The sequence below is a fragment of the Penicillium vulpinum genome, assembly GCF_028829585.1.
Source record: "Penicillium vulpinum strain IBT 29486 chromosome Unknown utg000004l_segment0_segment0, whole genome shotgun sequence".
NCBI lineage: Eukaryota > Fungi > Ascomycota > Eurotiomycetes > Eurotiales > Aspergillaceae > Penicillium > Penicillium vulpinum.
Window position 1 is genome coordinate 2,846,876 of NW_026643244.1, and position 23,427 is coordinate 2,870,302.

Below are 23,427 nucleotides of genomic sequence, written 5' to 3' on the forward strand. Positions count from 1 at the left end.
TGTAGACAAGACGTTGAAATCTCCAAAGTCAAAACATGATACATGAAGACGCTATCTGCTTTCGACAAGCCACATATTCATAACACCCGGGGACACCCCGGACCCCGCACCGTGGCGGCTGTTTTCTTCAGCCGGATTAGTTTTTACACGAAACGAGCAAATTTCATGTAAACGAAATTAAAAATGGTGTGCTGGGGTGTCAGCAGGCACTTTTACCGTACGATCCGTTAGGTCATAGTGATAGAGGCTGAATCAAGTTATCCAGGCTGAAATAATAGGCTGTTTTGAAAAGGTGAAAACCGGGGTGAGAGGGATGGATTATTATTGAGCCAAGTTAAGCGCTTTCATACAGGATATCTGATAGGTTGCACTTCCCTTAATTTACTATGTCGGCAGTGGCATTGACTTCTTTGAGCAAGCAAGGAGCTTTCAATGTGGCTTCATTCAATTGAGCAGGTATAACACAAAAAAGGGTGTTAAAGAGTGGAGTGGTATCTGTATCATCATCATGTAGTCCCGGTCTCAGCCTGGGATGTGCAAAAGAAAAAGAAAAAAAAAAAATAAGGAAAGAAAGAAAGAGAGTCCAAAAACATTAACCCGGAAAAAGGGACCAGAAGACAAATGTGGGACAATATAAGCGGGTATTCGTCAACGCTTGGCTTCATCGCACTCAGCCAAGAATTTGTAGATTCCCTCAACACCTTCATATGCAGAGTTACTTTCAGGTGGGCCAACGCTGGAGACTTCCGGGAAGAAAGGCTGGTCTCCAAGCTCACTGATGTTAATACTGGAGTAGCTCTTGGTCGAAGATCTCCATGGATTGGCACCAAATAGTTCACCGTCCTCAAAACTGATGGCATTTCCCGAATCTCGACTGCCAGCTGGCGATGATGTCGTGCAGCTTTCCGGTGTCATCATGCCTTGCCAGTCAAGATCCGCCGGATACTGTGTTTGTGACTTTGGGACTTTCTCGAAGTAATAGTCAGTGTCGGAGGAAGTGGCCATGCTAGGTGCGAAAGGGAACAAGAGAGCCAAATCAGCGCCAGTGCGAACATCGAAGTCTTCATCTTGCACGACTAGGCCTCGCTGAATCCCAGCTTCACAGCACAGCTGCTCTACAGTTTCTGCATCGCAACCTGGGAAGCGGACCCGTATGGTTGATCGGTCGTGAAGGGATATCGGAAGATCACCAAGTGATGAGAGACGCTTGAGGTCGTTCATGACTGCGGAGAAATCCTTCAAAGCACGGGCAAAATCGGCAGAAAGAAGATCCATGAGACCCTCGGAGTTCAGAGAGTCGCACGAGACGGAGCGGTCCTGCTTGCCGAGACCACCAGCACTGAGTGCAGTGATGGTCGGGGAAACTTGGAAGTCAACGTACGAGCCAGGTGCGCTGTGCTGGTTGGCATTCATCTTTCGCTCCGCCTGATCTTGTAGCGCGCTGACTGACTTATACCGCTTCTCTCCAGTGTGGGGGTCAATGCCATCGAAGCGGACTTTCTGCCCAGACAGGAAAAACGCACGGACGCCCTGCGACACATTTTGAATAACTTGTGCTGGTGCTGCAGGCCCGTGGGAAAAGTATCTAGCTCCGCCAAAACGGCCAGCTCCAGCAGCGTATCCTCCTGCAGTCCGGCCAAGGGTACCACCGGTGAGATTGGGACGAAGAGTAGAAGCGAATGGTGCACGGCCACTGAGTCGACTGATATTAGACGAAATGCGAGAGGTGGTACGTGCAGTGTTGTCGGCTCCTAGTCCGGATCGAATCGCAGAGGCGAAGGCGCCGGCAGCACGGGTCGAGAAGTGGCGACTGCGGGCTTGACGGATGGCAGCGGCACGGCTGATTGGCTGGCTAGGATTGATTCGAGCATAGGCGGGTTGATACCGCACCGGATGATACGGTGTAGGCTCTGGTAGTTTGGAACGTATAGCCTTGGAGGCCTTCGCGTAGGCAAACCTAGGAGGATGTTAGTCAATGGCTCCATTGTAAGTCGATATGGTGACAGAAAAAGGCAGACATACCTTGCTACTCTCCAAAGTTTAGGGAGCAGCAGGTGCCCTGCTGGAGGCGCCATGGTGATATTTCAGAGATAAATTGCTCTCCAAAGATGATGAAACAGATGAGAGAAGATGAAGGATGCCTGATGACGCTGGGGTATGGAACCCTTATCTCTCCGCCTCAGGCCCGAGGCTCCGCAGTGGCTGTGCGACGCCACCCTCGTGACCAAAAAAATCTCTGTTTGTTTTGTTTGCCCTCTATGTTATGTTTGATACTATGATGACATCGAAATGGATTCACCCGGTGAAATGCCCTTTTACTTTGTACTCCATACCTTGCCACCCAATATTGAAGTTGATTGGTTACTCTTTTGGTAATTCTTTTGGTAATTAAGGCCTATGTATGTACTCCGTACTTAATATAGAAATTTTGGGTGTCATGGCAAAATCATTCTTTTGGTATCTATAGCCTATGTACTCATAAAACATTCATCATTTTCGACATATTTACTCGTCATCGCCAAAGAAGACCTTGATGGGGAGCCATGCGTCGCCGCAGACCTTGAAGCGGTCCTTCAGGTTGTCGAGCTCGTTAATCTCATCAGCAGTCAATTCCCAGCCGTTGATATCAAGGTTGCCCTCAATGCGAGACTTGTTGACGGACTTGGGAATGACACTCCAGCCCTTCTGGATACCCCAAACGAGGAGCACCTGCTGGGGAGTCTTGCCCTTCTTCTCGGCGAGCTTGAGGAGGGTGGGATCCCTGTACAAGGGAGAGTCGGTGGAGCCGAGGCAGGAGTAACCGGTGGAGTGGATGCCCTTGGAGGTGTTGTAGGCAACCAGCTTGGGGGAGGGGTTGTTGGGGTGCAACTCGATCTGGTTGACAGCAGGAACAATCTTGCAGCTGGGGTCATTCAGGAGGATCTCGAGATTCTTGATACCGAAGTTGGAGACACCGATGTTGCGGACCTTGCCAGTGGCAGGCAGCTTCTGCATTTCTTGCCTGTGGTGAAGATGAGAAGTCAGCAATGATCCACCAACGGATGAATTTCATGGGCCACCTGTTACTTACCAGGTCTTAATAAAGTCCCAGTCGGGATAGTGCTTGGACAAGTCATTGGGGTCGGTAGAGCTGGGCCAGTGAACCAAGTAGAGATCAACGTAATCGGTGCCGAGATCCTTGAGAGAGGAATCAATGCCCTCAGTCACGCGCTTGTGCCAGGGGTTGTCCAGCTTGGTGGTGAGCCAGATTTGGTCGCGAGGCACACCGGAGTCCTTGATACCAGCACCAACCTCGGCCTCGTTGCCGTAAGCCAGAGCAGTGTCAATGTGGCGGTAACCGGCAAGAAGGGCGTCCCTCACGGCCAAGCGGACCTCATTGGGCTTGGACTGCCATGTTCCCAGACCGATGGCGGGAATCTTGGCGCCAGTGTTGAGGGTGTAGGTCTTCCTACAGAGAGAGGAAGGGTTAATGTGATGGTCTTGGAAGTGTTTTGTTTTGCCAAAGACTTACTCAGTGTGTTGGTTCGACATTTTGGATATATTTCAAGAGATGGAATAATGAATTAAAATAACAGGCAAAGGGATTCTTTATATAATGTGTTCAGTTTAAAGTGGGAAGGTCCAAGAGCGATGATGTCGTGGGGGGAGGGGGAGAGGTGGGGGGTTGGAAATTGGCCGCATTGGACGTTATTTCCTGTTCCTATGGCAATTATACCGTGGACGAAGTGATCAAGAATTACCCGACTGGCCATATCCACTTTGTGATAGACCCTTACATCGTCATACTGGAGCTCTAGAGAGTATTCTGAGGGTATAACTCAAGGTACTCCAAGGGACGACTCACCATTCTGGCTAAATGCACGTTTCCACTCAAATTTCACCCTTCCAATCACATCTTTCACTTAAGATCGACAATTCAATTCCAATTCTCCCGATTCCCCTAGGTGAAACATCCCTTTCCAGAAACTTCTCAATTCCTTTTACATTCAAGTTTATTATTTGCCCGTGTTTCGGTCCATTTCACACACCCCACATCCCATCCCGGCCCCGTCGCCGGATAATTTCCCATTCCGACCGTCCATTATACCCGAGTTCTGTTTCCCCGTGACCCCATACCATTTTACCCAGCCCCGATCACTATGTCATCAGGCTTCGTTTCCGCCGGAACAAACGAGAAACCCATCGAGCGGGATGATGAGTGGCTTCGAGCGGAGCAGGAGCTCGAGGAAGAGCGGAGACGAAAGGCCGAAATAGGGAAGCAAGATGGGGGCAAAAGTCTCTTTGAGGTATTGGAGCGCAATAAAAGTGAGCTCAACTCGGTTGCCTAGTCTCCGTCTACAAGACCGGAGAAATGAGCGGACAAATTCATCAAGGGAATCTGGCTAACATGTTAGGGTGATTTCCCTCGGTTATTATGTAGTGGCCAAACAAGAAGCTTTTGAAGAGAAGTCCCGTCTCAGAAACCAATTCCGTTCCCTCGATGAAGACGAAGTCGAATTCCTAGATTCTGTTCTCGAGTCAACACGCGCCCAGGAGGCCGCTGTGAAGAAGGAGACAGCGGAGCAACTTGAGGCCTTCCGCCGACAACGCGAGGAGGCACAAAAAGCGCTACTAGAATCAACATCGCCGGATATGGTACCCGTGCAAAAAGAAGATTGGGCCGCACTAGCTCGCAAGAGACGACGTGATAAACAAAGAGACTCATTGATTCCAGGGAAGAAGCGCAAGGCTTCAACTACCGAGAACGCCGCTGGGAAGGACACAAACAACGGGAAAGACTCGCAGAAACAGGCTGGAATTGGCAGTTCAAATACCAAGAAGCTGGAAGAAGACAGTTCAAAATCCAAGACAGCCGCACCTACAACTTCCACTACGGCTTCTGAAACGCCCAAGGTGGTGACAGATACAGAGAAGGGACAACTAAAGACAATCTCGACGAAGGCAACCCCTGTTTCGCTTGGCTTGGGGGGATACAGCTCGGACTCGGAATGATTGGCCAACAACCATGCATGACAGGGGTTGGCTAGCACAAATATCTATCTTAGATGCCACCAACTAGCTGGGCAAATCACCTTACTGTCTTACATTAGGGTTGTAATATATAGACCAAATTAATGACTGAAGAAGCAAATATCTTTACAGGTATAATTGGAAGGCGTATCTTGGCCTCACCGATCTACTATACATATCGACCATCCCTACATACATGTTGATAATAACGTAGTTCACATGTGAGCTGCGCAGTCAGATACACAAATGCGATACATTACAACTATATATCCCAACAAAATTTGCCTGTGTGAACATTTCCTTATAACCTAATACTTTTTACATAAAATCCTGCCACTTGAGGGAAGTTCGGGAATTTAACGAATTATTCTCTGAGGTATATGTGTTTATACACATATGTAGGGCCGTATTTTCGATACTATAACGTGTTTTAAATCTATTCGAAATTGACATGGATATGCTTCTAAAATGCTTATCAAGAGTTATCGACAACAAGAAAGAAACGTTGGTTGTTGAAGGCATATACCGCATTTACTATGATGTTTTCACTGCGTAGCTTGCATGTGGAATACCCGTGGACACGTAGACATTCTTCAGTCATCTGTTTTAGTATCTTTCCTTACGCCATACTTCATCTCTCCTTCAGTCTGCCGGTAGAGAACACAAGTAAGTAGCTGAGATTGTAAAATTGAGATATATATTTGGATAATCAGATTCAAAATCTTGTGATGGTCTCAAAGCCACCGTATGCTTCGATAGCATTGCCACTTGAAGTACATATAGTCTCTATTTATATATCACAAGACAAATGGAACTTGGAACATTTCACTTCATGGGTAACAACTTTATTATTGTATCTCAATACATATGTACTATGTATCAAATAAACCGAACCTCCCACACATAACACGAACTATCTTCTTTACAAAGTCCTCCTCTATCTTTCTACTCAACATGCATCGCTTCCTGCTTCGCTTCCTGCTCCTCGACCTTCCGCTCCAAATCATGAGTAATATAGTCTTCTCTTTTTGCTGCCAGGGACAATCCATGGCGCGTTTGTGAACATTTGGTTCATTTCCTCGAGAGGCACACGCTTTGTCTCCGGAAGCAACAGCCAGAAGAAGATCGCGTTGGTGAAGTTGCAGACAACGAAGAGGATGTAGAAGCGATACCCGATGTTGGTCATCGCAATTGGAGTGACTTGACCAATCATCGTGTTGAAAGCGAACGAAGTCATGGTGGCAATCGAGACACCCTTGGCACGTGTGCGAGTGTCGAACACCTCGGCTGGAATAATCCAAGACAGAGGACCACAGGTTGCAGAGAAGGAGAAATTGTACAACCAAGTCATAATGATGAAACCCCAATGGGCGCCATTGTTGTTGGTCTCTGGAGGGAATTGCGCGAGTAGCACGGTTGCAATGATGAAGGTAACACAGTTGCCGAGATTACCGCAGATTAGAGTCCAGCGACGACCGAAGCGATCGATGTACATCATGCACAGGAACTGTGCGATTAATGCGATGATGGAGTTGATCGCCTGGTACTTCAATGTGTCTTGGTCGGAGATACCGATTTGACCGTAAATCTGGGGAGAGTAGTATCTAAGCGCGAAATCCTGTTAGCTGATTGATTGTATGTTGGCCAGCCGTGCCAATGGTGAATCATTGATACACTTACTGAATGGCGGATACACCAGTCATCTGGCCTGAGGCTTGCAATGCACAGCAAAGGAACAGGCGACGGAACGAGGCGCGGTGGGTGAACAAATCGAGATATGACTTCGCTTCGTTCTCATGCTCAAAGCTGATACTCTCCTGGATTTGAGCGAATTCTGCCTGAACCCAAGCATCGTTTTCATCTCCATGTGAATGCAACTTGGCCAATGTGCGTAATCCATCCTCGGGGCGACCGTGATCGATGAGCCAGCGGGGCGACTAGATATACATTAGTTATTGGAGTCGACCCGATCAAAGAATGAGACATACCTCAGGGAAGAACGAGATCAAAAGACCCAGGAACACTGCAGGGGCTATCTGCAAACCGAGAGGCAGTTGCCATTGTGCAGAGTTGGTGGGTGCAAAGCCGGTGTAAGTTCCGTAGCCAATCCAGGTAGCGCAAAGTGCTCCGATACCCAGCATGAATTGCTGCAAGGCTGTAACTCGACCACGGATGCTGGGGTGACAGATCTCGGCTTGGTACAGAGGAATCATCATAGTGAGGAAACCAACACTAAGAGTTAATGCGATTAGTGTTTATTCGAGGATTTCCGAGAGAGATCACATACCCGAATCCAGCCAGGAGTCTTCCACTGTATAGATAGGCAATTGTTTTCGCACCAGTTTGAAGACCACCTCCAAGAGTGAAGACGAAACATCCCACTGAAATGGTCTTTCGTCTACCTAGATAATCACCACTGGGGCCCGCAAAGCCGGCACCGAAGAATGCGCCAGCCGTGAATAGAGACACGACTAATCCTCTGCAAATTGTTAGGTACTATTCTCATAATTTTCGTATGATATACGAGACTCACGTTTCAGTATCATTTGCCCTGAACTTGCTTGTAAAAGATTGACAGACAAGCACCTCGGCGATAACACCCAGATCATCTGCGGTTATATTAGACTCCGTGTGTCAAGATGTCAAGATAGGAGGTCGAAGAGCACATACATCCATAAAGGAAAGATCCAAGAGACGCAAAGACGCCGACAAGGAACTATATTGAAGCATGAACTTGGTATTCTTAATAAGTGTGTGTGCGCCTTCGTACCTGGTACCATGCCGGCGAGAGACGCATGGCTTCAAGAAGTGGATATTTTGGTAGAATATGGGGTTGAAGATCTATCTCCACATGTCACTCATTCTCCGGGGGAACTTGTCTACATATACTGGGGAAAGCTGGAACTCATGAATCCAAATGGGGCAATCACATTACTTCGGAGAATCGGGTACTTCCTTTGGGAATTCAAGGCTTGAATTGCGCTAACATCGCGGAAGCATGGCGGAGACATATCGCGTGGTGTAAACGGGGAAAAATGCGGAATACAGTTCACCAATCGCTTCCGCTATTTTTTTTCTCGCTAGGAATCGTCTTGGGACGAGGAGTTTCAAGCAGATAGTATGCGGGGAGGAATTAGCGAATAAATGTGGCGCAAGATCCGGTCTCTGATTGACGGAATATCTTCCACATTTGTCTTCATGCTGGGGATATCGTGAAGCTAAACTATCAACTGATTGGTCTATTGGTCTACCGTTGACTTAGGAAGATAACCAAGGGCTTGGCTTCGTTTTTCCGGTAGCCACTATAGGCACTACTGGGCTAATATAGTGGTCGTCATTCTGCTGTCTCAACTCTCCCCCGCAGGAGTTTTGCCGCTTCAAGTCCCGAAAGATCGGTTATTTTGATAAATCCACTGTGATGAGAAACAATCTCGCTTTTTTAACTGTCTTCCTTGAATCACGCTCGTGGAAAACTTAACAAGGACACCTTTCCCCGGAGGTGAATCGCAAGTTCGGATCACAGTTAAATCGCCTATTTAGCCACGGTGACACCTCCAACATAAACCGTAGAAACACATTCGTACTAAAGATGACGACCTTTACCAAATTGGAGGACCATGAGACGCCTCTCATCTCCGTGCACCCCTCGAGGCGCATTTCCAAGATCAACCCTAACATCTATGCCGGATTTACCGAGTAAGTCTCCGGGATTTCTTTCAGTTGCATGATATGAACTAACTCGTTCCACAGGCACATGGGTCGGTGTATCTATGGCGGCATCTATGAACCCGGAAATCCGCTTTCCGACGAGAAAGGATTCCGTAAAGACGTCCTGGAGGCGTTGAAGGGGCTCAACATCCCTGTCGTTCGGTATCCCGGCGGCAATTTCTGCGCGACCTATCACTGGCTCGATGGTGTTGGTCCTAAGGATCAGCGGCCAGCGCGGTATGATTACTCCTCGTATAACATGTATTTTACTAGAATACTTTGCTGATGTGACCTGTCAAAAGGCCGGAGCTTGCTTGGCTCGGAACCGAGTCAAACCAATTTGGCACTGATGAGTTCATGCAATGGTGTGAGGCTCTAGGCACAGAGCCGTACCTTTGCTTCAACTTTGGTACTGGTACCCTCGATGAAGGTATGTTTGTATTTGATCCTACTTTAACACGAAGGCATGCTGATGTTGAATCCTCTTAGCCTTGGGCTGGGTTGAGTACTGCAATGGAACTGGCAACACTTACTATGCCAATCTGCGAAGAAAGAATGGCCGTGAGGAGCCCTACAATGTATGTTCCCGTACGAAGTGCAACCCTTCGAGCTGCAGTCAATCTAATAACCCGATTAGGTCAAGTACTGGGCCCTTGGAAACGAGTGCTGGGGTCCCTGGCAGGTGGAGCAGATGACCAAGGAAGCATATGCTCACAAGGCGATTCAATGGGCCAAGGGTAAATACTTTGTTTGATTACCAGCATAAGAGCAGCGCTAACTTTCTTACAGCTCTCAAACTCCTGGATCCCACTCTCATTTTGATCCTCTGCGGCCAAGATGGCACTGCTTCATGGGATTACTACACACTCAACAAGTGTCTTGTGCCTGCCCACTCCGCACTGTCCACTAGCTCAGTCCCTTTGATTGACATGCACAGCATCCATCTTTACACCTCCTCATCATCCCACCTCCCCAACGTGACAGCACCACTAGCAGCTGAGCGCGCCATTGAAATCACATCCTCCTTGATCGATCTTGCCCGGGTTGAGAACAATGTCCCTCCCGAGCAACTCCGACCTACCATCTGCTTCGACGAGTGGAATGTCTGGGATCCCATCCGCGCCGAGGGAAGCCAGGGTGCCGAAGAGAGCTACACTCTTTCTGATGCTCTCGCCGTCGCCGTCTGGCTGAACGTCTTTGTCCGAAAGAGCAAGGATGTCAGCATGGCCTGTATCGCACAGACCGTGAATGTCATCTCGCCCCTGATGACTACTCCAGAGGGAATCACCAAGCAGACCACCTGGTGGCCTCTTTGGCTGTTCTCCCGATACATGCGCGGTTGGACCATTGGCAGCCACGTGTCTTGTGGAACATACGAGGGTGAGACCTGCCCCAAGTGGGTTCGCAGTGTCAAGGATACTCCCTGGTTGGATGTCAGTGCCACTCTCGGAGATGATGGGTATGTTAATGTTGCTGTGGTGAACATCCACGACACTGAAGACTTGGAAAGCCGTGTTGAAGGATCCCAGGGAGAAGTTTCTGTGTTCACTGTCACCGCGGGCGATTTGTTCGTGACTAATATGAAGGGCAAGGAAGAAGTGGGGATCCAGGAGTCAACCTGGGATGGAACTGGCACATATGTGTTCCCCCGACACTCGCTTACTGTCATGAGATGGAAGGCTGAGTAAGTTAACTTATAGAGATGGTATTATGAGGACGGAAATAGACTTTCATGCAATAGATATTCAATCGGTTCAATTTGTTCTTGTGATTTAGGCCAGCACCATAAGGTCTAGTAATTATATCTTAAATTTAACCGTAGTTCACATCATGGACAGTCCCATCATCACTAACATGGACATTGAGTCTAAGTTCAATCGTACTCCGTCAACAACATGTTCGGTCGCTTCATAGCTTTACAAGGAGGCTTTACCTGTTGGGATTATGATCCATGGTCTTCATGTCACCCGGCTTCAATATCCGGTGAGATTCAGGAAGGTCTTTCTTCGCAAAGGACTACCTAACGGTTAGGATTTCACATTTGATTTCGATAGTTTCTCAAATGTGACGTACTGTCTCATTACTGGTGTCGCTAATCGTCTTTCCCATAAGCTTGTTGAGCCACTCAGGCTTATCGCCCATTGAGGAGTTGATTCCTGGAACAACGAGAGGCATAATGGCTGGTTTAAAGTAGTCAATTGAAATGGAAAAATGTGTAAAAGATACAAGATGGAAACTGAGGTATGTCCGGATATAACCCATCCCTCATCGATGACGTAGTATCCTGATTGGGACTAGCGTAGTATCATCCACGCGCCTCTCAAGTTATCAGTTTGCTTATTGGCCTCGACATTGCAATGATGTCAAGCTTGAGGCATCTCAAGATTCAAAACAATACGTCCCTTTTCGATGGATTTTATAGAGATTCGCGTGGATGAAATAGTAAATAGGAAATATACAATGCTAAGTCGTCATCTAGCCACCGCGTCCATAGAAGGTTCCAAGGTTGCTTACCCTTATAAAAACTATTTATAACGATACCTAATACAAAGATAACTCAGTTATAACCAAAATCCGGTGCTTGAATTGATCAGCCGTACAGACAAAAATCGTTAAGAGTGTTTTATCACATGACTCTACCCAATTTGAACCAATTAAAATGCCTCATCGATCGATACTAACCTCCTAGAAAGTGACTCTACGAGAGTAGTTAATTAGGGTGCTTAAGAGATATGAAAGGTTAAGGCCAGAAAATTGGGGGTAGAGAATCAGAGCGATATTAGGAACTTTTTTTTAAAGTTTTAGGGTGTAAATTTGTATGTTAACTGGAAATATATATTTAGGGTACTGATACATACACCCCGGGTCCTAGCCCGAGGAGTCATGGGCTCCGAGTGTTGAAAACCCAAGTGAATCTTCCATAAATTGACATACGAATTGGGTCCAGTTCAACGCTAAACCCTAGTTGACCCCACGGTTAAGATCAATTCTTACAAAGCGCTATGCCTTGTATAGCTCTTACGGGATAGGGATTAGCGGCGTCAATGCAGTTTGACGCCCCAGTCATGAATTCCACCATACAATCTCGAGTACTTCGAGAGTTTATGTTTGCATTTCAATTTGAACTGCTTTCAAATCAATGGAATCACGGAGAACACAGTACTCAGTACTGACACCGCCAGTTCAACTACTTCTCCACGATTCCATACCGCATGTATTCGCAGGAATGTTTACTATTCATGAGAACCAATGGAACTTACAGGGGAAAGAGGATGAAGCCATAAATATGGGTTCATCCCCAAGCATTGAGAGAGTTAGACAGTTTTCAATTCAATTTTCTATACTACAAAGTATCCCTTTGTGAAAGGATCTAAACTTAAGTTATTACATGCTGTTTAGCGTACTATTCATAGTATTTAATTCAACACTGAGGGGTTCCTGTTGGGGTGGTACAACGTACACTAGGTCTTTCGAGGAGTGTTTTGGTTGGCTTCCGCATGGTTTTGGATACTCTTACACCGGGTGGTTTGATGCTGTCTCGCGTTTTAAGCAGCTTATATACTCAGACCTTTGTTGACTTCGTTGCCTCTATGATCGTCTGGGAATTGCTCCGCGATGATATTCGGCCTCGTGCTCCTGCTACTCTTTCCGAGGCTGTCCATCCTTTGTTGGTCTATCTGAGGATTCGTGCTCCTCGCTATTATTAGCTCGTGACGTATCCGTTGACCTAAGAACGCCGCGTCGTGTAAATTGAAACCACAACGCCGTAGAAGATGAAACACGCGGTGTCCTAAAGTTTGGCGAGGAGCACAAATCCTCAGATAGACCAACAAAGGATAGACAGCCTCGGAAAGAGTAGCAGGAGCACGAGGCCGAAGATTATCGCGAAGAAGCTCCTAGACGATCATAAATGCAACGAAGTCAACAAAGATCTCAACATGCAAGCTGCTTAAAACGTGAGGCAATCTCAAACCACCCGGTGTAAGAGCATTCAAAAACATACGGAAGCCAACCAAAACACTCCTCCAAAGACCCATTGTACGCTGTACTACCCCAACAGGAACCCCTCGGAGCCACGCCAATATTGCTTCAGTATAAGTAGGCGGCGGAGGAGGCTGAGGTAGCAGACCGGGGCGCGGAACATCCGCGGGAGCCAGACTAGTATTAATACGCTGTCAAAGCAGCGCGGCGAGCAGCAGGAGCTACGGCGAGAATAACCGTATATCGAAACCTAGTTGGAAACACTACCGTTGAAGGATATAGCAGGAAGAAGAGTCTAAGGGTCTACTCGTAAAAAGAGGGGGATAGTGTACACTATGGTATCCGATATACTGCCTTTAAAAACCTTCGTACTACGACTCGGCAACGTTGACAGACAAAGAAAAACGCCACAGGACTCGACTAAAGCCGTCAAAAAAAGCGAGAATTTTCCCCCAATTTTCAGCAGCTGGGATTAGCACATCCCCTTGATCTGATCCATATGGATGTAATATTAACCGAGTAAATTTAACGGGACACCCCTTAATCAACCTATCATAATCCTTCACCGGAAGTCCCAAACTCTCTGGGGATCCCACTTCTCTTTCAGGGAATTCAGCCATTCGACAAGCGGGACTTCTCGGCCACCCTCCAGAGACCCATCCTTTCCAATAGTAGCGCCCATGCAGACTCTGCGCCGGAATGCTCGAACATGGGCCTTCGCATTCCAAGGTGGGATCTGCATCCATTCATGATCGATGCGACAGAGAGGTGTCTTGAATTCACCGTTCTTGAATCCCTGGAGACATGACTCACATAGTCCGATGTTATAACAAAACTTGCATGCATACATGCTGGTGCTCATTTCGAGGACGCAGCCACACACATCACATACATAATCGTTGTTGGCATCATCCAAAGCACCATAATATCGGTTCATAGAATCAATAAGCGCATCATAGGACTTGCTGGCTGTGTCATCATCGTTCGGGGGGTCTCGTCCGCCAAGTTGAATTTGCTTCGTATCAAGAAAGTCCGCATTGTTTCTACATCCGACCAAATCCCAGCTGTTTCCCCACAGTTTTCCTGGTAGAATTCCTGGAGTTTCATGGCTTCTGGTGTTGTGGTCTTTTCATCAGACTGTAGCCATTTCTCCAAAATCTCAGCATCTAGTACACGACGAGCTAGAAGCGAAAAGGCAATGAGGGCATTGACTTTGTCACCTGTGTAAAGGAAGACCTGAAACAGCAGTGTGAATCCCCGATTGTCATTGCCAGTGGTGTCATCAGATAGTAAGCTAAATGCCTCTTTGATATTTTCTTGGAAGAGTGCTTCAGCCTCTGGCCTCTTCCCACTCCGGACGAGGTGTGCTGCCAGGTATGTCTTCGCCGCAGACATGCCATGAACTACTCCATTCTGGCTCTGGAAAACTTCCCACAACTTTTGAGACCACACAGTATTTGTTGGATCTGTGGAAAGCTGTGCCAAGTAATAACAGCTCAGCTGCCGCCCAACTTGGTCTAGCAGAATTGCTCCGGCCGACTGGTGCTTGATCTTTGCCAGAATAATTTCAGCGCATTCCTTCCACGATTTTATCGCTTGGTCTGTACGAGAAGGGCTTTTGGAATAGCAGGCAAGCGTGATCCCATGATGTAAAAGTAATGTAGCCCACATTTCGACCTGGCTCTGTTCCTTGGCAATTTGAATGGCTATCTGCAAGTCTTCCAGCAAGTAATTGAAGTTTTCTGTAGATGATGAGCATATAGAGCTGATAGTACACATTATGTTCATCCTCTGAGCGTCGTCGTCGTAGTCATCATCTTTGATGGCCATCTGGATCACTAGACCCAGATGTCTCATGGGCCCAGAAGTCCTTCTGAGGTCCAGTGTTTCAAGAACTAGGTTCTCCAGCTCTTTTTTGAAATCGCAAGAAAATAAAAGTTTGATCAGCATATATCGGGCATCGATATTGGTGGAGCTCAGTCTTAGGGCTTTCCGAAGGTATTCTAAAGCTTGGTCGCTGTCAACGTCCAGTGACGCTAGACGAACCAACACTTCCCCATGTCGATCCCGGTCGACGTCTCCCATTTTTTCAAGTAACTCGGCGGTCTGTTGTTTAAAAGATTGACAAACAATGTTAAACCACTATGCATGAAGAAAGCGAGAGCAACCTTGGAGAAGCTTACCTCCTGATACTTCTTTTGAGCTTTCTCGTAATTACCAATGTACTCATATGTCTCGGCTAGCCGTTGTACCCAAACATCTTTTGAACGCATGCGGTTTGATCCCAGTGCCTTCTTGCACCATTGCTCAGCATTTTCGACATCATCGTTTTCCTCAGAGCTAGTCTCCGAACTTTGGCTGGCGTGATCACTATCTTCATCCTGCTACAAGTCAACCTAGGTTTGAAACATTTTGAAAAGGGCAAATTTAGAACCCACCATATCGAGAAAAATATTGAGCCATTCAAACGAAGCTGTGCTGTAGCTGGATGAGCTATCCTGGAGCCATTTGTGACCAGCCAATTTTGCCAGAGGCTCAAAGAGCTTCTGGTTTCGTCTCGGGTCATTCCGCACCTCCTTGATCTTGTCTCGAATAATAGGGTGTTTGATTGCAGCATCGTCCGACAGCCATCTCCAGAATGGGTAAATAGTACTTTGATCTGTATGCCATCTCGTCTCCTGTAAAATACCCCAATGCCTTTCAAGGCTCGTTGGGCTCAGGAATAGCTCTTGGACATTTTCACCTATGGTTCTTCGATCAGTGTCCACAAGCTGTTCAAGCTGTTCGGGCTCCTGCAGGACTGCTAAATGAATCGGAAGATCGGCCAGTAAAGTTTCTCCAATTGGTCTCGAAAGGGGATCGGGTGCTTTTCTGAGAAACTCGAAGGTCCGTTGGACGATTACCAGATGCGCGTTCAATTTCGTGACTTGAATCCGGTGCGTTGAGGGCTTTGACATATCGATTTGGTTTGCATCAAAATTGAACCGGTTCATCACTGAATGATTGGCCAGATCCCAGAAGAATCGTTGGGCTACTTCGATACTGGCATTCTGGACGGAGATTGTAGCCGAAATAGCTGGTTGTTGATGTCCATCCCGCTGAAGAATTACCCATTGCTTCATCTCTTCTCGTAGCCAAACTCCATCGTCTTTTTCTTCCAAGACTAGAGAAAATCTGTCTCGTATTTTCTTTCGAAGAGATCTTAACGGCGGCGAGTTCGAGCGAATAAACTTTTGTTCCCACCATTAATTAACCATCTCTTGAATTTCCAATGTGACAATACTTTTGAATTTTTGGAAAGATTTTGGGCGGGGGAGAGGGGGGGGGGGGGACATACCAGGAAGGCTTCAAGTTGCTCAATGCCAAAAATAACGTCTTTGGACATGTGATACTCGCACCAGATAATCAACTCGTTCAGCTCCGCGATTTCCTTCGAGTCGAGTATTCTTTCGAGATCCCGCAGCTCAGACTCGGCAAGGTCTGACCCTCCCTGACTCAGTGTATTGAGAAAGCGAGTGAGTTCATCTCTGCTATCTGATTGAACAAGACTTTCAATTTTGTCAAGCCACTTCTGCACTTTGTGGAAGCTACCATCAGCATTTTTTGTCACTCCGATACAAATCGACTCTCTCAGAGCAGCAAAGTCCAAAAAGTCTTCCTGTAACAAGTCCTTCCTTTTCAAAAACTTTCCAATATACTCAGCAATCACCCCATCATTGTGGTCTTCCATCTTGGCAGTCTCCAGACAGTATTTCAGCTTCGAGTATTTGCGTAATATCTCCCATTTACCTGTCACACAGACGCGCAAGGAATTCTCCTTGGAGGAGAGTTGGTTGGTAGTCAGATAGTCCATGAAATCCGTGAACTCAGATTCCGCCAGGTTATCTAGGCCATCCAAAAAAAGATAGCAAATCATCATCTTGTCTGGAGCCTGCCAGACATTGAGGGTCTTCAGTAAGCTCTTATAGTCCGTCCCCTCGGCACTCTGCTCCTTCGTACTAAGAAAGTGCAGCAAGCGTCGCCGGTAGTCTGAATTCTGCTCTGCCAATTGTAGTCCCGTAACTTTTACACAGTCTTCAAGCGGTTGCTGGTGGCCTTTGCGACTTTGGGGCATCGGTGGAAACGAATAATAAACGACGAACGTCTCTTTTGCCTTGACATCGAGAAACATTGAGGCTGACAAGACACTCTTCCCTGTCCCCGGTTCCCCAGATATCAAAATCAATGGTCGTACATCTTGCTCTTTGTTGAATGCCCAGGTCTTGTAGGACTCCGACTCGAGGAACCAGCATTTTTTGTCTCCCACTATATGAGATGCTTCCTCGTAGACACGGTGACCCATCAATACCCCGTCCTCCGAATTCACACGAAAATGTTTCTTGATTTCACTCAAATCACTTTGGCGGGCTATTTCGTCGGAGCGCTTGCTGACATAGTCGGAAATTCCATCAACTTTAGCACCGACGTTGTCAAGCTTGTCGCTGGAATCCAGAATTTCCTTCATCATAAGCATCGATTGAGCGTGTTCTTTCTGAAGTGAAAGCTCCTTCAACTTATCCAGACCATTTTTGATGGGATCCTTGTTTGACAAAATCCATTTTCCTTCCTTGAAGTACTGATAAGGTTTTCCCTTTTCAAGATGCTTCACACACTGGGCACAGAGAGTAATAAAGGCCATCATGACATTGCAAACCGAGATGATGAGAACTGGGTCAATCTTTGCACTCATCTCATCATACACCCTTAATTCAGTGAACCTAGGCTCAACCTCCTCAATCACAGCCCTGATTGACTCATGAATGCTGTGAACCTTTGATGGGATCTCCAGAAGAAACGACAAAGCACTAACACAAGCGCTAGCAGGCGAGAATGCCTAACCGTGAATCTTAGCCCATGAACGTGCAGATATGATACTGTGAGGAGCTTGGTTCCTTTTTTTTTTTGAAAGGAATTTCTAACCAGGGACTTACTATATCGGTAGCAATCTTGACTGGTCCAGTCAGTGTCTGAACAACTGACACAATTGTAAGGAACTTTTGCCTGGTTGCCCGGGACTGAGGGTCGGCTTCCTTGCCTGAACAGATTCTCGCCTTGAGGTCGTCAAAACTTTTAGCATTCTCAAATCCTCTGGAGTCGAGCTTTTTTTTCGTGATTTTCTCGAATTGAACACAGGCTTCATTCAACATCCCTTGAATGGATTTTAGTTCCTCTTTGGCATCTTGTCTTGACTCATTCTCCATCTCGACAGGGATTCTTCAAGGGTTTCTCGATGGTTTTGGTACATAGAATTGGACACCAAATGTATTCGGATATTATTTATATCTTTGATCTGTACTGGTGGATTTGCGGCGTTTTTTGGTTATATTTGCCTTTTCCTCATTAGGCTCTAGGTGATTTATGCGATGAAGAGGTTGTGTTTGGTTCAGATTAAAATATTGATTGGGGCTGAAATGAGGGGGAATAGGAGCACATTTTCCGAAGTGAAAATGGCTACTCCGTACACTGTGGGGCTGCCCCCAAAAGTATTTCGTTTAAATTTCCGTTAAGGTCTCTAACATGCAGCCTTATTGAATCTGTGGCTGAACTCCTCTCGGATCCAGACAGCAGCATGGTGTTTTTGGTCGGAGTGGCCATTTTTACAGGTCCTGACACTTACCGGCTACTTCCCCGGCTTCTGAAAAATATGCGGGTAGAGGCGTAGCGATGAGCTCAATCTTAAATGAAACGTGGCATCGCTTAATGGCCCCTAGAAGCTAGACCCCTCGAAGGCCGTTGGGCGCAGTGTAGAAACATAGGAACCAATCAATAGGAGCGTTGAGGCATTCTTCAATCTCTTTTAACAGACGAAATCATTCGCATGATGAACTATTCCACAACGTTATCCTCAGTAGCAGTTGATATATTCCTTGACCGATAAACCAAATATTCCCTGCTCACAATTCCACGTCACAGACAAGTCTCAATACACTCTGCTTCTTCAAGACCCATAAAACAACCTATCGTTGTCTATATGAATTACATCAAGCGCATAGACATAGAATGTATGACATCACAAAAATAACGAGCAAAACTTGTCCTGAACTTCTCATCCAGGCAAGTGTGGCCGAATGGTTAAAATAGGACTATCCGAGCTTATCTCGAACTGGGTCGAATGAGACCTCGCGACTAACAAAATATTAATAGGCCCTGTGTTTAATAACTAGACTACCTAACTAAGTAGGGCTGGGTCTGCCTACCTACATATACTCCAAGGGTCCACGGGTTATGCTGAGCACAAGCTGAGTCATGCATGGGTCCAGTGCAAACAGCCTAGAAGAAACCCGGGCTGTATACCCCGAACGGGGCTAGATATGTAGGCCACTATAGAACACCAGAGACAATCTCCATTGACCTCATTTACCCGTGTCTCAGATCTAACTTAGCATATGTCATTCTCATTAATTGCATAGTTTCAATATCGCGGATCTTGCACCATATCGTTTCTGGTACACATAATTCGTCCCCGTTCTATCTGTCACTTTGACTTATTTCCCAATGGACCTGAACAGCGTCAACCTTGCTTTGAGCTTTCTATTGTCGGGAAATCTCGCTCTAAATGTAGCCTACGAGCTGTGGCAAGTTACAGTTATGAAGAAGCACCATTCTGCACAAAATCCTAGCCGTAGAACCATATTACGATGCGAATTATTCTAGGGATCATATCATGAATGGAATCTGCCCTACAAACTTATTATCTAAGTGTTTAAGATCTTATCAAGTTAACCCCATAACTGAACTGCGATCTCGGCCAATCTCATATTGCGATTCTCATGGATCATCTTGCGCAATACTGGCGCAATATCCTTTAGTTCTCCTACTATTCCTTAGTGCGACTAAAGAAACACTGCTTACTTGGGTTTGTAGAGAAATTTCAGTACTATCTGATCGCGGAAGTGTATGGTTATCGACTTGCGTGCTAAGACGCAATCGCTTACCATCTTGCGTCATGCATTAAGATGCCAAATCATCCCAGAGATACTGCAATGCTGAAGTATTAAAAGAAGATCGATCTGCCGCAAGCTGATAACTAAAACAGTATCTGAGAAAATTAAGAACGTCAACGGTCGGAAAAAAAACCACTATGCCGGAATTCATCAGCGTCACATTCCCGAACGCATCTACTGAGATCAATCCAATTCCCAACGCCTCAATCGACCCAGAATATCTCGTTCGCTATGCTCGCAATCTTGATGATTATGGCTACAACTACACACTAGTGCCCTACGATTCCTCATCATATGATCCATTCACTATTGGAGCCACCATTCTCTCTGTGACCAAAAACATCAAGGTGATCATTGCCCTGCGGCCCAACACGCTGTACCCCACAGTTGCGGCAAAGGCGCTAGCCACACTCGATCAACTCAGCTCCGGTCGCGTCGTTGTTCACTTTATCGCAGGTGGAAGCGATGCAGAACAGGCCAAGGAAGGGGATTTCCTAAGCAAAGATGAACGCTATGCTCGCCTTGAGGACTACATTAAGATTCTCCGCCGTGCATGGAAGTCCGATGAGCCATTTGACTGGGACAGCAAATACTACCAGTTCAAACAATTTAGCAACCGTGTTCGGCTGACCAATGACACAATTCCTGTCTCGGTCGGCGGCTCGTCAGATGAAGCATACCGCATTGGAGGCTCCCTGGCTGACATCTTTGGACTTTGGGGCGAACCCTTGAAAGAAACTAAGGATCAAATCGATCGCATCTATGCCGAGGCGGCAAAGGCCGGTCGCCCGGACTCAGACAGACCTCGCATCTGGGTGACATTCCGTCCTATTATCGCGGAGACTGATGACCTTGCCTGGGCTAAGGCACACAAAACCCTCGATGCACTGACTTCAAACCGAGCGAAGGGACAAGGCAAGGCCCCTGCAGACGCGCCGCCCCCGCAGAACGCAGGCTCTCAGCGGCTTCTTGATATTGCCGCTCGTGGGGAGGTTCAGGATCGTGCTCTTTGGTATCCTACTGTTACTGCGACGAATGCACGTGGTGCATCTACTGCTTTGGTTGGATCGCCTCAGACTATTACTGAGTCTCTTCTTGACTACATTGATCTTGGCGCCGACCTTATCTCTATCCGTGGATATGATAATCTTAACGACGCTATCGATTATGGACGTTTTGTGCTTCCTAAAGTTCGCCAAACATTGCAGGAACGGGAGAGCGGAGCTTCAAATTAAATAAGAAGTGCTAGAACTGCCCATAGCATATATCATTACACCTCATTGCATGTGTACGTTTTTATTATGTTGAAAGATAACCTTGGGACTCAATAAATTACCATAGTAAAATTTGGTATCTAAAACCAATTTCGATTCCTTGTTTTTAGACCATACAATTGCTTGGTGATGATTAGGTGTCAATATACGTAGACAACAGGTGATAGTCTGAATCTTTTGCTAATAGAAAGCCCATGGTAAGCATTTATCTTTGATAACGAACTAGTTACTTTTTTTTCAATACATCTAGGTAATGCTGTAGTGGTGTTGTAGTTGGTTGCGATTTTTTTTCAGTCGCTTTAATGGCGATTACTGTTCACGATCACATTCCAAGAAATACCTTTTTAGCTGCCCCTAGATTCAATAATTGCCTACATTGTACATTCTGTATTTTTTTATCCTGCTCATGTCTCTGTCGTCCTCTGAGTCTGTATGTGGGGACAGCCACTGTCTTTTTAATAGCCCTATCGGTGTGCCGGTGTTGATTCTAGTCGTGGGGGTCGGCTGAGAAAGGCAGGGAATCTTTGAACGGGGCGCCCTGATGGAATGCAATGGTAGGAATAGCGGGTAAGATTGGGACAAACGAATGAGCAATATTGGGAAGTATTAGTATAAACCCTGAACTATGCAAATAGCGACGAGTGAGAAGGTCAGAAAAGCCACAATTGAAAGAGATATAAGACATGACGGATAAATGTATGAATACAACGTGCCTCGTGAACCAACAGCCCTCTTCTTATAAGGTTAGGACATTAAGTGACTTTCAGAGGGTATCCCAATCCTCAAAAAAGACGATTCAAGAGATAAACGAGCTTGTATAGTATATTTACCGCGTAGAGCAAACAAGATCAGGTATAAAAATTACTCTCAGACTTCATTTGCTTCTCTCTTTCTTTATGCTCCTGTACTAATTCTCTCGCATAAACACACTCTTGAGTGTTTGATCGGAAACATCATTTCACATTTGACTCACAATCTTTCTTTCACTTCTATCTTCCTCATCTCCTTCATCACCTGCATAACAGATCACCTCTGACGTGGTCTCCACTCATGCACGCCAAGACTCGGCCCGAACCAGCTGCATCTTTGGCCCCACCTGCTCCCGACTGGTCGAGCGACACCCGATCTACAATCGACCAGAGCACTGTGATAATGGCCAAAAAAATCGTCACATCAGAGACGGAGGTTGGCGCTGAGCAACAGGAGCTCAAACCTGACCCCGCTCAGTCCAATATTGCCAACCCTGAAGCTTACGATGACTCCGACAACTCCACCTACCGCGGCTGTCCGTCCTGGATTCAACAGCTAGAACAGGGTATTGCAGATTACGAAAATTTCATACGATGGGTCAAGGAGGATCCTAGCCGTGTGTACTACACAATTGTTTCTGCACAGGCGGAATACAAGAAACTCCACGAACAGACCGTAGAGCAAACCAACAATGCACTTGAAGCTCACCGAGCTCGTGCCGTGACTGAAGCTGCCGAAACGCAACACTCCGCCGAGATTGCGCAGGCTGAATGGGATATCTTGAAGATACAGTATTATTCTGCCGTTGGGGAAGCAAGTGATTCTGCCTGCGAACCCCGTCGCCTCCAGGCCAACGAACCAACTCGTGTACACCCTGAGGTGCTCGCTTCCATTGAAAACCCTGACCGAATCGGATCCAATCAATATAGCTTTCCTGCTGCGAGTGTTGGAGAGGACGTTGAGCCCCGAATCAGCAAGTCCACTCGCCTCGCGGATCCCGAAAAGCTCGATGATGGAGTCAATCCTCCCTTTGAAAGCTGGCTCCTTGACATGCAAGGCAAGCTTTTCTTCAATCCTGACCACTACCCAACCGAAAAACATAGAATTATCTATGTTACAAGCCGAACCACTGGACCGGCACACCTGCACTTGAACGCCCGTTTGCGACAGGATGCTGTTCTCCCATACAATACAGTCCAGGACATGTTCGATGACCTCGAATTCCGGTTCGGTGATCTGAACTATGCAACTGAAGCTTGTGGTTGCCTTGATAGACCAAACATGAAACCAAAGGATGACTTCCATACTTTCCTATGCAAGTTTTTGTATAGGTCTGGTGGATCTAGAGAGCCCTTCGAGCTCTTGAAGCACGAGCTACATGCCCGTCTCACCAAAGAGCTGAAGAGAGCTGTCATGCCCGAATACCTGTACAAGGGCGTCACTTTTGACGAGTTTACAAAGCGTTGTGGGCAGGAATCCAGTCGCCTGCAGCGTGAATGCCGCAAGAACAACAGGAAGAATTGGAAGAGAGGGGGAAATACTCCACCTCGTCCCGACAAGCCGTCAAGCAACGTGGTGGAGACACCACCAGCCCCTGGGGCTGACGAGTGGTAGATACGTGCAGATACTTGGCGCAATCTTTTGAATACTATGATGTTTTCTACATTTTATGATTCCTTCCCTTGATAAATATATGTAAGGCCTCCATTCAAATAGCCGGG

At 46.7% G+C, this 23,427-nt stretch overlaps 8 protein-coding genes across 8 annotated transcripts; 3 read left to right on the top strand and 5 right to left on the bottom strand.

The window, feature by feature from the left end:
* Positions 1–648: 648 nt before the first annotated feature.
* N7479_009578 (uncharacterized protein) lies at positions 649–2,075 on the bottom strand (the record flags this gene model as incomplete). Its single annotated transcript, XM_057257271.1, has 2 exons — positions 649–1,957; positions 2,023–2,075. 2 exons carry the CDS (start codon positions 2,073–2,075, stop codon positions 649–651), a joined length of 1,362 nt encoding a protein of 453 aa, XP_057104729.1.
* A 430-nt stretch (positions 2,076–2,505) lies between these two features.
* gcy1 (putative glycerol dehydrogenase Gcy1) lies at positions 2,506–3,531 on the bottom strand (the record flags this gene model as incomplete). The annotated part of the gene is made up of 3 exons (XM_057257272.1): positions 2,506–3,001; positions 3,071–3,448; positions 3,512–3,531. 3 exons carry the CDS (start codon positions 3,529–3,531, stop codon positions 2,506–2,508), a joined length of 894 nt encoding a protein of 297 aa, XP_057104730.1.
* A 608-nt stretch (positions 3,532–4,139) lies between these two features.
* On the top strand, positions 4,140–4,992 carry N7479_009580 (PSME3-interacting protein; the record flags this gene model as incomplete). The annotated part of the gene is made up of 2 exons (XM_057257273.1): positions 4,140–4,305; positions 4,421–4,992. 2 exons carry the CDS (start codon positions 4,140–4,142, stop codon positions 4,990–4,992), a joined length of 738 nt encoding a protein of 245 aa, XP_057104731.1.
* A 1,021-nt stretch (positions 4,993–6,013) lies between these two features.
* N7479_009581 (sugar porter family MFS transporter) lies at positions 6,014–7,807 on the bottom strand (the record flags this gene model as incomplete). Its single annotated transcript, XM_057257274.1, has 7 exons — positions 6,014–6,614; positions 6,691–6,947; positions 6,999–7,242; positions 7,298–7,489; positions 7,544–7,619; positions 7,681–7,726; positions 7,781–7,807. The coding sequence occupies 7 exons, from the start codon at positions 7,805–7,807 to the stop codon at positions 6,014–6,016; spliced, it is 1,443 nt and encodes a 480-aa protein (XP_057104732.1).
* A 792-nt stretch (positions 7,808–8,599) lies between these two features.
* On the top strand, positions 8,600–10,406 carry N7479_009582 (alpha-N-arabinofuranosidase; the record flags this gene model as incomplete). The annotated part of the gene is made up of 6 exons (XM_057257275.1): positions 8,600–8,706; positions 8,761–8,955; positions 9,021–9,148; positions 9,208–9,296; positions 9,356–9,455; positions 9,508–10,406. 6 exons carry the CDS (start codon positions 8,600–8,602, stop codon positions 10,404–10,406), a joined length of 1,518 nt encoding a protein of 505 aa, XP_057104733.1.
* Positions 10,407–10,530: 124 nt separating this feature from the next.
* On the bottom strand, positions 10,531–10,893 carry N7479_009583 (uncharacterized protein; the record flags this gene model as incomplete). The annotated part of the gene is made up of 3 exons (XM_057257276.1): positions 10,531–10,567; positions 10,652–10,734; positions 10,792–10,893. The coding sequence occupies 3 exons, from the start codon at positions 10,891–10,893 to the stop codon at positions 10,531–10,533; spliced, it is 222 nt and encodes a 73-aa protein (XP_057104734.1).
* A 2,368-nt stretch (positions 10,894–13,261) lies between these two features.
* Positions 13,262–17,939, bottom strand: N7479_009584 (uncharacterized protein; the record flags this gene model as incomplete). The annotated part of the gene is made up of 7 exons (XM_057257277.1): positions 13,262–13,495; positions 13,592–13,714; positions 13,747–14,805; positions 14,883–15,083; positions 15,138–15,929; positions 16,037–17,572; positions 17,670–17,939. The coding sequence occupies 7 exons, from the start codon at positions 17,937–17,939 to the stop codon at positions 13,262–13,264; spliced, it is 4,215 nt and encodes a 1,404-aa protein (XP_057104735.1).
* Positions 17,940–19,819: 1,880 nt separating this feature from the next.
* N7479_009585 (LLM class flavin-dependent oxidoreductase) lies at positions 19,820–23,320 on the top strand (the record flags this gene model as incomplete). The annotated part of the gene is made up of 2 exons (XM_057257278.1): positions 19,820–20,872; positions 22,019–23,320. 2 exons carry the CDS (start codon positions 19,820–19,822, stop codon positions 23,318–23,320), a joined length of 2,355 nt encoding a protein of 784 aa, XP_057104736.1.
* Between the last annotated feature and the right edge of the window lie 107 nt (positions 23,321–23,427).